Here is a 14,700-nt window from a genome sequence, read left to right on the forward strand (position 1 = left end):
GCGCGCACACACGCACGCCCAGTACAATGACAATTAAAAAGAGCAAGCAGCTTGATGGCAAAGAAACCGTTTGCGGCTGAGGAGACTCGCATTCTCCTTATTTTACAAATTAACATCAGCCCTCATTAGCGAGCACAGGCCAATTGAGAATGTGATTAAATCTGATGAGGTGAGATGAAGCCATGTATCTCCTTTTAGTGTACTAATCCCTCCTTGATGCTTAGTCACACACCCAATGAGCCACTGGACTGGAAGAGCACGGTCAAAAGGCTGCCCTGCAGCGACGGGCCCGTCCTCCCCGCCTCCCGTGTGGGCGCGGACGTGCACCCCGGCAGGCGGACGGCGCAGGCACAGCTGTTGGCTGCGCAATGAATACAAAAGAGGGCCTGAAACTTCGGAGGAACACTATGAGGGGTACCATCACCGTCCCTGTGGGAGAGAAGACAGCGAACACGGCGCGATCCATTTTCCCCTCCCCGTTCACCGCTGTCTCTTCGGAAAGCCACCTGCTTTGTCGGCTCTCGCGGGAATGAGGAAGATTCATGTTTGCCTCGACCCAATCATGCAAATATCGCCGAGTTCTGATGAGACGGCTGATAAAACCTTGAGAGTTAATTGGGAAAAAATAAAGAGCTTATGCTTTTCATGTAAAGGATAGGAAGGCGAGTGCGGAAGATAGACACGTAGGCGTGTGTACTCAAAATTGTGTGTAAAATTAGGATACTCAGAAAGAAGGCAGCTATAGTTAACGTACACATCCACAAATGTTGCTTCGCTGTTGTCCCACATTCAAACCTTGTGCCAAGCCTCTGGGCACAGAAATAAGAAAGGAAAACAACATTTCATTATCTCCTGGCGTGGTCTCACGTTCCATGGATGTGGGCAAGTGCCGGAGGGAGCAGATGGGCCCTCACTGGGTGCTCTAAGCCACCATGGCCGGAGAAGGCAGCGTTAGGGTGCAGGTAGCCGCTGCTGGGAGAAGGCCTTTCCTCGAAGTGGAAAGATGGGCAGCACACATGTGGGCTTTAAACCCACTCAGTGGCATTTACTCTTTCCACAACACGCAAAGCTGATCTGCCCGCCGGCGTGGCCCAGTGGTTGAGCATCAACCTAGGAACCAGGAGGTCACGGTTCAATTCCCCATCAGGGCACACGCCCGAGTTGTGGGCTGGATCCCCAGTAGAGGGGGTGCAGGAGGCAGCCGATCCATGATTCTCTCTCCTCACTCATGTTTCTCTCTCTCTCTCCCTTCCTCTCTGAAACCAATACATATATATATAAAAAGCTGAATCTTGGCGACGGGGAGGGATATGAGCATCAGATTCAACCTAGATCGTCGATGAGAGCAGTTTTGCCGATACAGACGCTCAACCGTCAATGGCATGCACATAAAAAAGTAAAACGGAGAATGCTAAGCGAAATAAGCCAGCCAGAGGAATCATGAAAAAAAAATAATGAAGAAAAAAAATAAAATGGAGAATCAGAAAACCTCAAAGCTTTTTCCCATTTGGCTTTGGAGCTCATCCTGTTTTCCGCAGCACCACCTTTTCTAGGGTGCGTGACCGATAAGGTGCGGTGGTAAAATGAACGCCTGCGCACTCACCCCGCTCGCTAGCGGATGCCACCAGCGCTGCTTCCGCTCCGGCCCCCCTTACTCACCACCCCCCCAACTACCATTCCAGTTTTCCTTCCCATGCCCTGGCTTTCCCTGGCTTGCTTTGCTGATTTCAGAAATTCATGAAAACAGTATCATTCTGTATGTGTTCTCCTCCAAAACACCTCCCATGACAAGGGCATCGTATACTCAAGTCAGGCACCATGTTCGGAGCCCGCACCATGGCATGGGTGGACTGCCCTGGGGTCTGGGTGGGCAGCCAGCAAAGGCAAGTGGGAGCAGAGTCTGAAGTGAAAGGCCAGGGCACAGCCGAGCGCTGAGCACAGCACCATCTCCCAGTCCAGCTAGCTCACCTTTCCACCCTTCCCCACGCACGCACAGGGTGCGGTCGCCGTGCCCGCGGACCTGGCACGCTGCGGCCCGTGCCTCTCTCTCACACAGGCTGGTCTCTCAGCCGGGGCTGCGCCTCGCAGTGCTTGGTTCTTTGAACTCCACGCAGAGGCACCTGGATGTTCTCGGCACTCTCAGCATTCCAGGTCCCAGTGCATTTGAATCTGACAATGGCCGAAGCTCTCTGGGAAAAACCAGTGACTTCTCATGACGAGCCTCTTCAGCAAAGGACCGAAAAGCCCGCTGGGCCCGTGTCCCTGCTAGCACCCTCCACGGAGGCCAGCGCCTTGAAAGCCGGCGGATACCTGTCAGCCAGAGGAGCATGCTGAGCCATGAACTGGCGCGCAGATACATAGGCTTGGTCACTGCCACGGCAAACGAGCACGGCGTCACCGGGGCGCAGCCACACCAGGACCCACACCGCAGAGCGCCTCCTCGGGTCCACGCGGAGGTGCCCCTGTGGGGAGGGGGCCACGCGGACACCGAGCGCGGACGGTGGGCTCGTTTTCCATCAGACACGTGCCCAGCCGACAGGCGGTGAGCGGGGAGCCCCCAGAACAGGGAAGACCTCTGACTAAGTGGACGGCGGGGGGGGGGGGGGGGGAGGAGCGATTCCAGGAGTCTCATCCCAGCTTCTCTACTCGTAGCTTAGGAAGGCACATGCCCACTAGGCAGCGATGCCCAGTGGACAGCGGGGAGAGAGAAGCTCCCGCTGTGGCGCTTTAAGGGGGAGACGGTGCAGGCAGAGTGCCTGGAAAGCAGGTAGTGGAAAGGATGGCTACATTTACAATCAGAAGTAATGTTACTCTCTTATTTGCACGGAGCATGTACATCTCTCTCTTTTGTTACATATAGACTCACCCTTTTTTTCTTTTTTTGGCTAATCCTCACCTGAGGATATTTTTTCCATTGCTTTTCAGTGAGTGGGAGGGGGAGAGAGAAACATCGATGTGAGAGAGGCACATGGATTAACTGCCTTCCGCACAAGCCCCAGGAGGGGTTGGAGAGCGAACCAGGAACCTAGGTACATACCCTTGACCAGGAATCGAACCCGTGACCCTCCCGTGTGCAGTCCGATGCTCTAACCACTGACCAACACCAGCGAGGGCCATTTAGCCCTTTTTGAAGACGGGAACCTCTCTGGGGGCCTATATTTGGGACACTTTTTTTTTAAAGAGAGAGGGGAAGAGAGAAAGAAAAAAACATCGGCTTGGCCATTGTGGCTCAGTGGTTGAGTGTCCACCTATGAACCAGGAGGTCAGGGTTCAATTCCCCATTAGGGCACATACCTGAATTGTGGGCTCAATCCCCAGTAGGGGGTGTGCAGGAGGCTGCAGGTCAATGATTCTCTCTCATCATTGATGTTTCTATCTCCCTCTCCCTTCCTCTCGGAAATCAATAAAAAAATTTTTTTAAGTATGAATGAGGTATTTAGCATTCATGTTTGTATTGCATCTTGGAGATCTGGTGTTGTATGCTCCCAGCTCATCCTCACCTCAAGTGCCCAGCAGTCACCCTAGTGTCTGACAGCCAGGTCCTGAGACCACACACAAGTGGTTAACAGTAGCTGTTTCTGGGAGGGGGGTACGGAGCCGAGCCTTGCCTGCCCTGTATGAACTGTTCCAATGATCATTCGTATTAACAGGGAAAGGGGGCACATGGTGAAAACTGCTTTTTCATTTCCCTTTAAACCTATAACAGAAGACAGAAAGCACAGCTTAAGTCTATAATTTCTTTCAAACTGTTCCTACTCCTTCCCAGGGAAGGTGGGGGGCGTGGGATCCTTCCCCCCCCCCCCGGCCTTGGTTGTCTCCTGATTTGTAGTAATTCTTCCCTCATCACCCAGTCCGTGACAAATGCCGCTGCAGGACACAGGGAGGTCGGGAGAAATCCTGTCTGTACTGTGATCAACACACTCCGGGAGGCAGTATTTGGATTCTATACTGTAAGCAGCGTAGTTTACAGCTGAACCTTACCACAGAAAGTGATAGTATTCTTCCTAATCTTGCCAGAATCCAGCATGTCTAGTTCCCACTCCGAGGTGCCCTGGCCCCTGACGGAGAGAATGCCATCTCCGGTGAAGCAAAGTCAAGTGCAAGAATATACTTCGACTCCAACCAGACCTGGGGCTTCAGAAAGCCTCCGATGGGGACTCTCCTGCGGCTAATGCAATGCAGTATTAGGCACACTTTTAACCAACAGGAAACAGGAAGAAACGGACAGCTAAAAAGCAAGCTTTTCCCAGAGGCCCGAGTGGGGAACCTGGGTGTCCGCAAATGGCTACAAAAGTTCCAGCAGGACTTGGGGGGAGGGGGGAGGGATCGGGGGGACCTAGGGGACAATCTCCCAAACAAGCCCCTACTAAGGCAGAGCACGATACCCACTGGAGGCTCCCGAGTGCTCCATACCGCCTCTGTCCTCCCCATCTCAGCCTAACCGGGGAGACGTGACACGAGAAAGACTATCAATGGGGGGCAGGGGAGGGGGTGCAGGTCACGCTTGATTGGTGCATAAAGGCAACGGGCAGGCAGAGGACAGGCCCTGTGAACTGACAATTTGCACGGAAACTCTGAAATTCTGATGGTGACCGACAGGCCCATGTAGGGCCCACTGGGTTTATAGGCCCACCTGAGAGGAGAAAGGGGGGGGGGGGGGGGGCCTCGGGGCAGGGAAGGACTGGTACCGGGAGAAACCCGCGTGTTCTACTTTCCAAGGACTGGCCCCAAACTGGAGCCTTCCAGTAAAGGCCCTTGCGCTCAAAGCCACCCCCTAGCAGCACCCCAAAAACCAGCACCTGTCCATTAAAATCCAAGCAGGAAAGGATTACTTAAAGGTAGGTTTCAGTCTGGTGATTTCCAGTCACTCTGCTGGCTAGAAGCATGCTGAAAAGCGTTATCACTTGAAAGAGCAGTATTTTTAAAATTTCATCCAGAACAACCCTTGTGTGGGAGAAGACTTGCATTCCTCAGCCCGAGGCAGAGGTTATGGATTTGACACTTTAAAAACCAGACTATTTTCTGCAATTATCCTCATTAAACGGTACTCGCCATGCTCGCACACGTTTGGGGCCTGTACCAATCGCATGAGCCCACACTGCCTTTTCCCGTGGGCTGGAAGCAGAGTCGTCCCACCTGCCAGTTTCGTGTGGCTTATGAGAGAGCCCTGGCCAGGCCCGCCTTGCTGGGAGAGTGGATGGGGCTGACTCACGTTGACATCACCCTCCAAGCGCGGGGCATGTGCTCCGATGTCCCTTTCCCACCCAGGAAGGCCTCAACACCAAGAAGGCGATTTCTCAAGGAGGGCGAGGTGCTGGGTCTTCCGAAAGCAGGAGTGCTCTGCTCATGGGAAGTGCCCTTTGCCAACGACTAAAATCAACTCCGAAAGGAATACATCCACATCGCACACGAGCTGCCCTTTGGAGAGCTGACTGACAACGTGGAGGGAGGGAATAGGAAGACGTCCTCTCTTAGATAGCCGGGAACAGATAGCAGATTAAGTCCTTACCTGAAACCCTGAGACTGCGTATACTTACAGCTTACTTACAGACGGAAACATGTGTCTCATCCCAGTGACAACATCTGTCTCATTCCAATAACAACATCTGTCTCATTCCAATAACAACATCTTCCAACTGTATCGCCAAAGCAACAGGTATAATCAATAAAGGGCCTTAAAATGTCCGTCCCCGTTATCAATGCTGTGGGTGTGATGGGTAATTCTTTCCATCCTGCAAAATCCACGGGAAGTGCGTGCCTGGAGCCAGCGTTCCTCGTGAGACAAGCCCCCTCGCAGGTTAAGAATAGAAGGGAACGCGGGCCATTTTGATCCTGTTCTAACATGAGCAAGTCATCTCCTCCGGAACCCAGAGAATCAGAGGAGCCGGCAGCTTCTCTGTCTACCTCATGATTCACACGCACCCCGAGAATCCAGCCTGGCAAGTGGGGTGATGGTGGGGAGAAAACAATGCGGCGGCTTCTCAGTCAGGCATGGGTTTCACTGCCAGGGAGAAGCCACTGCCCCAGACACAGGCTGGGCGACTGCGTAGGCCACAGAAGCATCCCCTTCAGATTCCCACATCTAACAACCCTTTACCAGAGCAAGGCCCAGCCCCCCACAGCCCGAGGGAGAACTCCTCACAGCTCCTCCGGGTGATGCCAAACCCTCACACGAATGAAGCCGCACGTCTGGCGTGTCCTCCCGTCCCCTGTTCCCGGTGAGCAGTGCTGCCCACCTCCTGAAGCCCGGACAAGCACCTACCACCTGGGCCAGGCTCCCGCTACCTCACCATTCCCGGTTAGCCTGCAACATGCTCCTTTCTAATTAAGACTGATGTGTTTTCCTCTGAACGTGCTGTCTTTAGAAGCAATCCAACGTGAATGCTCCTCTTTCCACATGAGCACTGAGGAGGCTCCAATGGGAAGGGCTCACTCTTAGGCCCGATGGGAGGACCCGGTGATGCGCTGCAGGTGCACTCACCCCATCACTCGTGCTCCTTGGGGGCGCGACCGGCACCTGGGAGCGCTTTGTGGGACCGAGCTCGGCGCCTTACACTCAGGTCCGGGTTTGCCCTGCACCCCTGGTCCCAGCCCCCAGGGCAGTCCCTGAGGCCGGCTCCCCGGAAAGAACTGGAAGCCTGAGCTGGGAGCTCCGCCCGGGGAAGGGGGTGGGGGGAGAGGGTTCGCGCGCGGGCTGGGGCCTCAGCCCCTCCTCTCCCATCTGGCGGGGCAGGTGGGGGGGGGGGGGTGTCCGAGGCAGCTCAGAGCCCACCCCGCACAGGTGACACCCTCGGTGGCCACCTCGTGCCCTCGCAGTTCGGCCCCGCCCCCCTGCCCCCCCAAAGGAGGCGGCGTTAGGGAATTCGCCGAAGGAAAGGAGCCGGCCCGCCCGCAGGAGGTCTGGCCCACGCGGGGCAGCGCCCCGGCCCCGCCAGGTGGGGAAGCGGAAGTAGCGCTTCCCCCTCCGCGCAGACCTGCGGCCCGGCCGGGAGCTGGGACCCGCACCCCACTCCCCGGCCCCCGCCCCGCCCCGCTCCGCACCCGGACGCGCGCGCAGACACCGTCAAAAGCGTCCCGGCCACAACGCAGGCGAAGCGTCGGGACATCGAAACTTATTTTAGGAGGAGGGGGGGGGGGGCCGGGTGCGTCTTTAAAGGCCCCTGTCCCCCCACCCCAGCGCCAAGCTGAACCCGGAGGGACCCCGAGGGGCCCGGCCACGGTGCTCGGGAAGCGGCGGGTCCCGACTTTCCCCGCAGCCACTGCGTGGACGCGGGAGTGTCCGCCCGCCGCCCTTGTCCCCACGCATCCACCCACCTGGCGGGCACCCGGAACCCCCTCTCCCCCTCCCCCCTCCCCCCTCCCCCGCTCTGCGTTCCTCCGACCCCTCCCCGCAGCACTGAAGCCGCCCGGCGTGCGCTCCGGGGGGGAGGGGGGTGAACGCGCCTCGGAGATCCTGGGAGCACCTCGCGCTGCCCCGCGGCTCACCCCTCCCCCACCCGCCTCCGGCCGCCGCACCCTGACACCAGGTTGGGACCCCGTCTCTCTCCACCCCGAGGTGGAGGAACTGCCCCCAAGTCCGGGGTCCCCCTCGCAGGTATGCGGGAGGAAAGGACCCCTCGGAAACCTTAGGAGGTCGCCTCGGGAGCTCACGCTGCAGAGCGCCTGGGTGGGGTCCCGACCCCATGGGCGCCCCCGCGGGGGGCTGTCTCCACGCGCGGCCCGGGAGCTGGCGGCGGCGCCCCGCGGCTCGGGGAGAGAGCGCGACGGCGGGCGGCGGGGCGGGGGCGCCGGGCAGAGCCGCGGCCGGGCGTGCGGCGCTCCCGGACGGCAAACTTTCTCCAGCGCCGAAGTTCGGGGCCGGCGGGGCCGGCGGGGACGGCGGAGGGTGGGGGAGGGTCCGGCCGCGCTCCGTCTCCACGAGCCGCGGAGCGGGCGCCGGGGTCCGCGCTGGCCCGCGCCGCCCTCACCTGCGCCCCCGCCCCCGCCCGCGCCCGCACCCGCACCCGCCCGCACCCACCTGGCTGTAGAGCTCGCTGAGCGACATGACCCGCGGCCGGGAGCCGGGGCCCGTGCCCGCGGACGGCCTCGCTCGCGCCCGGGCGCAGGCGGGTCGGCTCCTCGGCCCGGCGGCTCAGTCCGCGGCCCGCCCGCCTGGCGCCATCTTCCCGGCTGGGGCGAGTTTGTGCTCCGCGGCCCCGTCCCCGACCTGCCCGCCGCTTCCTGGAGGCGCGCGGCCGGCAGCTCCCCGCCGCGACCTTTACTCCGCGGCGGCGTCCTGCGGCCGGGCCGGGGCGGCGGGGGCGGAGCGGCCGCTCCCCGCGCAGGTATGGGAGGCGGTGCGCGCGGGCGGGCGAGGGAGGAGGCGGGCGGGCGTGGGAGCCGGCGGCCCGGGCGCTGCCGCCGCCGCCGCCGCCGCCTGGCGCCCTGCAGGGCCGGGCTGGGCGCGCCCTCCGCCCCCCGTCGCCGCGGGGTCCTCCTGGCCCGGGGCGGGGAGGGCGAGCGGCGGGCGCGGGCCGCCCCCTGCTGGACGCGGGCGCCGCGGGACAGGTGCGCGCCGGGGCCGCACCTGCCGCCCTCGCTCCGGTCCGCGCGCTGTGCCCGGGAGGCGGGGCGGGGCCGCAGTGCCGACCAGGAAAAGGGGGAAGAGCCGAGAGGGGCCGAGAGGAATCGAAGGAGATGTCACAGTAGCTCCTGTTTTCTTTACTCAAACCCAGTGGTGTCGTAGGTGGCTGCTGGGTGTCTTGGCTCTGCCAGAGGTCGTCTCCCGCCGAGCCGGACGCCCTGCGTTCTCAGAAAGGTGGGGCTGTGTCCCTCCACTTGGCGGTTTTCCCCGCAGCTTCCAGGTGGGTGGGCACCACCCAGCCCAGAGGAGAGTGTGCTTTTCTAGGAAGTCTACACTTTCTCTCCTCTCCCCGCGCACTGCCAGCCCCTCTCCCGCCCCCAGCCCCTCTCCCGCTCCCTGCCCACCACGTGCGGTTTTGCCTCCTGCCAGTGGCGCTGGCTGCCTGCTGCAGCTCCCCTCCCTCTTCTACTTCAGCGGAGGAGACGGTTCAGCCACGCACCGAAGGCTCCCAGGGTCGATACCCAGTCCAGAGCAGAAGGCAGTGAGTCAATGTGTGTCTCTCTCACATAGGTGTTTCTCCCTCTCCCTGCACCTCTCCTCCTTGCCCCCTTTCCTCTCTCTAAAAAAGTTAATGGAAAAAATATTCTCTGTGAAGATTAACAGCAACAAAAAAGAGTAGACATTTCAGCCAAACGGGAAGATAAACAAAAGAGTAGACATGCCCAGTCGGTTTGGCTCAGTGGATAGAGCATCAGCCCTGGGACTGAAGCAACCGGGTTCCATTCCGGTCAAGGGCACGTACCTCCTTTGCAGGCTCAGGCCTGGCCCTGGTTGGAGGCATGCGGGAGGCAACCATCCCTGTGTCACTCTCACATTGATGTTTCTCTCTATCTCTTTCTCTCTCCTCCTCTCTCTCTAAAAACCAATGGGAAAAATACCCTCGTCTGAGGATAAACAAAAAAAAAATTTAAGGAGTAGACATTTCAGCCAAAAAGGGAAAAAACTGGCAGGAGTGGGTGGAGTTGGGGGAGGGGAGCAGACATACAGGAGAGAAGGCCCTGGTTTTCTGGAAGTGCCTGAGGGAGGGTCGGGTCTGAAGGTGGCTCTCAGCCAGGGGGCCATCTGCACCACTGGGGCGGCTGCTCTAGAGCCCCACACCCTGGAAGGGGTCTTAAGTGCATCCTACGTAAGACCTTCCCACCTGGAGTGCAGGGTCCCCATGTAACTCACCTGGGGAGCTAGAACCGCTCTAAGGAACCCACACACACACACACACCTTCAGGGATTCTGATATATTGGCGGAGTGGACCTGAGCACCTGAGTGTTTTAAGCTCCGTAATTCTAAAAGATTTGCTTCCATCCTTTCTCCCCAGCCCCAACTCAGTTCCAACTTCCTAGCTCCCACCAGACCTGCACAACTTAAAAACTCAGTTCATGCTGATGAAACTGCACCCCATCTCCAAGGAGAATACTGCTCTTGGCCAGAGCCTTGTGAATGTCTAATCCCACAATCAAATGCGCTCTTCCCCTCCTTTCAATCATACTGCCAAGGAAGCTTGCCACGTGGTTTACTTCTGTGACCTTGTCTGAGCCTCAGAGCAACCCTCTCCAGGAGGTTTCGCATGAGGAGTGGTGAGGGCCGGGCACTCACCAAGGGAGACGGGGATGCCATAACTGTTTTCAGATATTTGAAAATCTGCCATGTGGCGAGAGATTCGGCTGGTTCTGCTGAGTGGAGGCCAGAGCCGGGCCACAGGGAGGGAGTTTCCGGGCGGTAGGTGGACAGCCATGAGAGAGAAATAAGAACCGGCCAGGAGAGGAACAGGCATCTCATGAGAAGGGAGCCCGTGGCCCTGGAGAAGTCAGGCTGGATTATCACTGTCCAGGATGGTGCAGAGTCTACCGCTGGGAGGGTAGGCTGCACCCCCCTGGTTGTGCCTGGTGGCTGCCCTCCATACGCCTGGTTCCTGACACCAAAGCGAGTTTAGAGCTGTTGTCACCAGTGCTGCACGCCATACGTGTAAGGCTAACCGCAGGGAACAAAGCCCCTTCTCAAAGCTGGCTCCCTGGAAGTCTGCTGTTAAGTCCTTTACAACTCAGTCCGGCTGCAAGTCCTGTGCACCCTTTAGAAGGGGTTCGCTGGCAGCTGGACTTTAATCCTAAATGGAATGAAAGGCTTTGGTCCCCACCAGGCATCTGACTCTGCTGCAAAAGGACTGGCTTCTTTTCTGGGGGAAGAGGGAGAGGGTATTTCTCTGCTTCTCCAGAACCTCCGAAATCTCTGCTCACAGCAGCTGTTCACAAGGCCGAGGGCTGTGGTATAAGTAACTGTAATGACGCCCTCCTGCAGGATGACATGACAAAGCTATTGGGGAGCAGAGAAGGGAGGAGAGAAATGAGGTGGCATGGCTCGGAGTACATGCAGCTCCAACAGCCTGCATGCCCACAGCCTGCACACCCACTAACCTCATTCTGAGCCTCTAGTCCTCCTCATTCTTCCTGGCTCCCAAGTAATCGGCTACAGGACCCCTTTCCAGAGGATGGCGGAGCCACAAATAGTTCATCCAGAGCATCTTGCACCCTCTTCTGGACACTTTTCCCAATAGCTAGTTTTATATTTGCTTTTCCTATCATTTTCAATATTTCATAATTCCCTGATCTTTCCAACAGGCCAATGTCCAACTGTCTCATTTTACAAATGAGAAAACTGAGGTTCAGTCCCTGGCCCGTAGCTCAGTTGGTTAGAACATCGTCCCAATACACCAAGGTTGTAGGTTCAATCCCCAGTCAGGTACATACAAAAATCAACCAATGAATGCATAGAAAAATGGAACAACAAATCAATGTTTCTCTCTTTCTTTCTCCCTCCCTTCCTCCCTCCCTCCTTCTTTTCCTCTCTCTAAAAAAAATCAATCAATAAATTTAAAGAAAGAAAACTGAGGCTCAGAGAGGGGCCAGGATCTGCCCAAAGCCACACAGCTGGTCCGTGGCTGGGAGCAGCCTGAACATTTCTGGGAAGAGCTAGGAGGCTGATAATAGGGTACAGGCCCGGCTTGAGTAGCAGAGAATTTCACTCACAATCTCTCCCCATCCAGCTTGCTCAGAAAGCATGCCCTTCACCCCATAGCACCCATGAATAAATCAAAATTGAACCCCTGAACCAGGGTCTTGCTGTGGGGCCCAAGTTTCCACCTGATTCCAGATGAGACTTCCTTGTGTCCTGAGGTAAAGTGAGAGGGAGTCAGAGCCAGAGGTTGGTCTAAGGATGGACCTCAGAGCTTGCATTAATTAAAGAACCCTGTAAATCACATGCTTTCTGTTTCCAAATCCTCCCCATGCTTGAAGAACATGGTTCTCAGTCTTGGCTGCACATTGGAATCACCTGGGAATCACTCCCCAAAAACTGAGCCCTGTGCCTCCTCCTAGAAGCTCCAGTTTAATTGTTGTGGGGTGTGGGCTGTGAACACTTCTGGGTGATTCTAAAGCAGGGCCAAGGTGGAGAGCCTCTGCAAGGCCACACCGTGAGGGCCCGCCCATCAGTAACCACCTGCTGGCACCTCCGATGATATTCGCATCCCCGGCCTGGACAGCTTTGGAGCGTGGGGAAGCATATCATTGAGAATTTTATTTTTATGCTCTAACTAAACATTTACGGTCTCTTTCTATTTCAACATGTGTTACTCCATAAATTAGGCTGGGAGATTCTCACACACATAAGTCATCTTCTGACTCAAGCATCTTGTCGTTCTGCTCAAGCTGGTCTCAAAGCTCAGTCCACCAGCGGTGAGAGTCTCAGCGGTCCAGCTCCTGGCTCCCCACTCCTCACCCCTCGGCACCGCCACAGGCAGGCTCAGCCTCGGAGCTGCTACCAGTTTTAAGCCCCCGTTTCCTAACTTTGTTCCAATATTCGCAACATTCCCTCCTAGATGCTGGGACCTGCTTCTACTTTGCTTCCCGATTCCTAATGCTCTGATTACTCTCCTCCCAGGACTCCTGCTCCTCCCTGGGGATCTTCTTGGCTTTGGGTCAGTGGTTCTTAGTCAGTGTCCCATGGCAGACTGAGGGGGCACTGTGAACTGTCACCCTCGGGCCACCAAACTCTGACTACAATGCAAAATTAAACTTTGTTCCGACTGAAGACACACACTTCTATGATCCGCATGGCACGCGCTTTGAGAGGTAAGAAATGAGGTAATCTGCTTGCCGGCACGTTCCAAGCTGGGCGTGTGGACAGTGCAATCAAGCCCTCCACCCACATGCGGGAGAGCAGGCGCGGAGTGCTGGCCTGGGAGCTCTGACAGACCCCGGAGACACCGCGCTGCTGCACCAACGACTGGGTGGTAACCACCGCCAACTTGTCTAGCTTCCTGTCTTTCCATCCTTTCAGATGTGTCAGCAAATATTCTGGCATTTCCGGTGTGACTTAAAACATACACTCTTTGTGTACAAAACACCTGAAGAAACCCACAGGGGTCAGGTTCATCCTCCCATAACTGAGCCCGGATCCATCATCCAACTGCTTCTAGTGAGTAGCATGGGCGGGATCTTGCTGGCTGCTTGGCAATTATGATCAGACATGGAAATGCACAGTCCCTTTGACCCAGAGACGCCACTGCAGGAACTGACTTTCCTGATGTTCGAGTTCACGATGAAATAACGGAAGGCCGCAATCCGTCTGAAGCGGTCTCGCGGTGGCACGGCGCCCTAAGGGGGTTTGTCCATGGAGCTCTCGGTCCAAACCTGAGTCACTGAGTCTCTGAGACTAGTTTGCCAGAGCATCTTCAGGTGAGGGCGGGCATGGCACTCATGGGACTGAGGCCAGGTGAGCTTGGGGTCAGAAAAGAGAGAACTGGCTTGGGGGTGTGGGAGAAGGTGGACAGCTGTGTCCTTGTGGGAGAAAAGGGCCTGAGTGGTGTGTCTGCGGGTGGGGTTATAAAGTGGGGTCCTGCCCACTGGGTGCCGAGCTGGGACAAGAGATGAATGTCATGGGGGGAGGGGGGTCTGAAGGCAGAGTGGGAACTGCCAGAGAGCTTGATTTTTGTAGTTTTTACTCTGTAATGGGACTGGCCTGGGTGGCTCCTCTGGCAGGAAAAGTAATTTCTGGAAGAATCCCCCCAGTTCCTGACAGTGGGTGCCTGTGTGCAGCCCGTTGTTGGGAAAGCACATTTAATATGGGTGATTTCCTCCCTTGCATTTTGGCTGCACATCAATTTCCCCCGCTCTTGGCCCCAGACTTGGAATTTGATTTACGATGAGATGATTTGTTGTTTGGTGTAATTGCCCTAAATCCTGATCTGGCCCTATTCTCCCCGCCCCAGTTTTCTACAAATCACTGAGCTGCCTCCAGCTTCTTGTCCCCTGTCAGGTGCCAGACCTGGCTGCCTCCTGGGCTGCAGCGAGACTCTGCAGTCAGCCCTTCGGAAAAATTCACCACACTGCACTTTTCACATCTTACTGTATGAATGTTATACCTCCATCACAAAAAGGAAAAAAGAATCCCTGTCAAGTGCCCATGGCTATAATGAGGACCAAGTCAAACTAGAAATGCTTGTAAAATACCGCACACATCTGAATGGCTACTGGTAAGTAATAATAATGTGTTTGAAGATGTTAGAGCCTCGACAAGGCCATACTGTGCTTCTGGACCTGAAGTCACTTGACCAGGAACAGCAACTGAGCACGTGTGAGCAGTTACACGGGTCACTGGAAGGACAGGAGACGTATTAGGATCTGTTTCTGGTGCTGAGTTTGCGCACATAGCATTTGCTGAGTGCTCGCCCTGGCTTGTATCCTCTCATTCAGTTTCCTGGCAGGCCAGGCAGGTGTACTGCCGCCCTCAGTTCTTTGGCCTCTCAACTGGCCTTAGAAGTCAATCGAGCACCCAGGCACCAACTCTCAAAGCCACGAAGCCCCTGTTGCCTGTCACCTAACAGGGCACCTTCTTCCTCCTGGTGTGAATAGTCCAGTTATTAGTAGTGTTAAATCATGCAATCAAGACTGTGCCCTTGGTGAGAAAGGAAGAAAGGTGGTCTGGCCACACAGCATGCGTGATGGGCAGTAACTGAAATTCCATTGAAATCTGGTGGGGTTTAGGAAATGTTCCCTTTTCTAATTTGGAGTATGGGACTTTCTGGTCT

At 56.6% G+C, this 14,700-nt stretch overlaps 1 protein-coding gene and 1 long non-coding RNA gene across 3 annotated transcripts in view; both read right to left on the reverse strand.

Annotated features, from left to right (window-relative positions):
- Positions 1-8,385, reverse strand: part of MYO5B (myosin VB) — a 203,425-nt gene extending 195,040 nt beyond the window's left edge. Inside the window, exon 1 of one of the 2 annotated variants that reach the window (XM_079784567.1) lies at positions 8,018-8,385. In XM_079784567.1, coding sequence (XP_079640693.1) covers positions 8,018-8,044 — 27 coding nt within the window. In that variant the 5' untranslated portion in view covers positions 8,045-8,385. The remainder of the gene's footprint in view (positions 1-8,017) is intronic. The other variant, XM_079784566.1, reaches the window with a different exon arrangement.
- On the reverse strand, positions 1,877-7,330 carry LOC307106738. The gene is made up of 2 exons (XR_013814143.1): positions 3,982-7,330; positions 1,877-3,697 (listed from the first exon to the last, which is right to left on the reverse strand). It is a non-coding gene; the product is annotated as an uncharacterized lncRNA (long non-coding RNA).
- Positions 8,386-14,700: the final 6,315 nt, after the last annotated feature.

The sequence above is a fragment of the Cnephaeus nilssonii genome (genome assembly GCF_951640355.1).
Source record: "Cnephaeus nilssonii genome assembly, chromosome: 11".
NCBI classification, from domain to species: Eukaryota; Metazoa; Chordata; class Mammalia; order Chiroptera; family Vespertilionidae; genus Cnephaeus; species Cnephaeus nilssonii.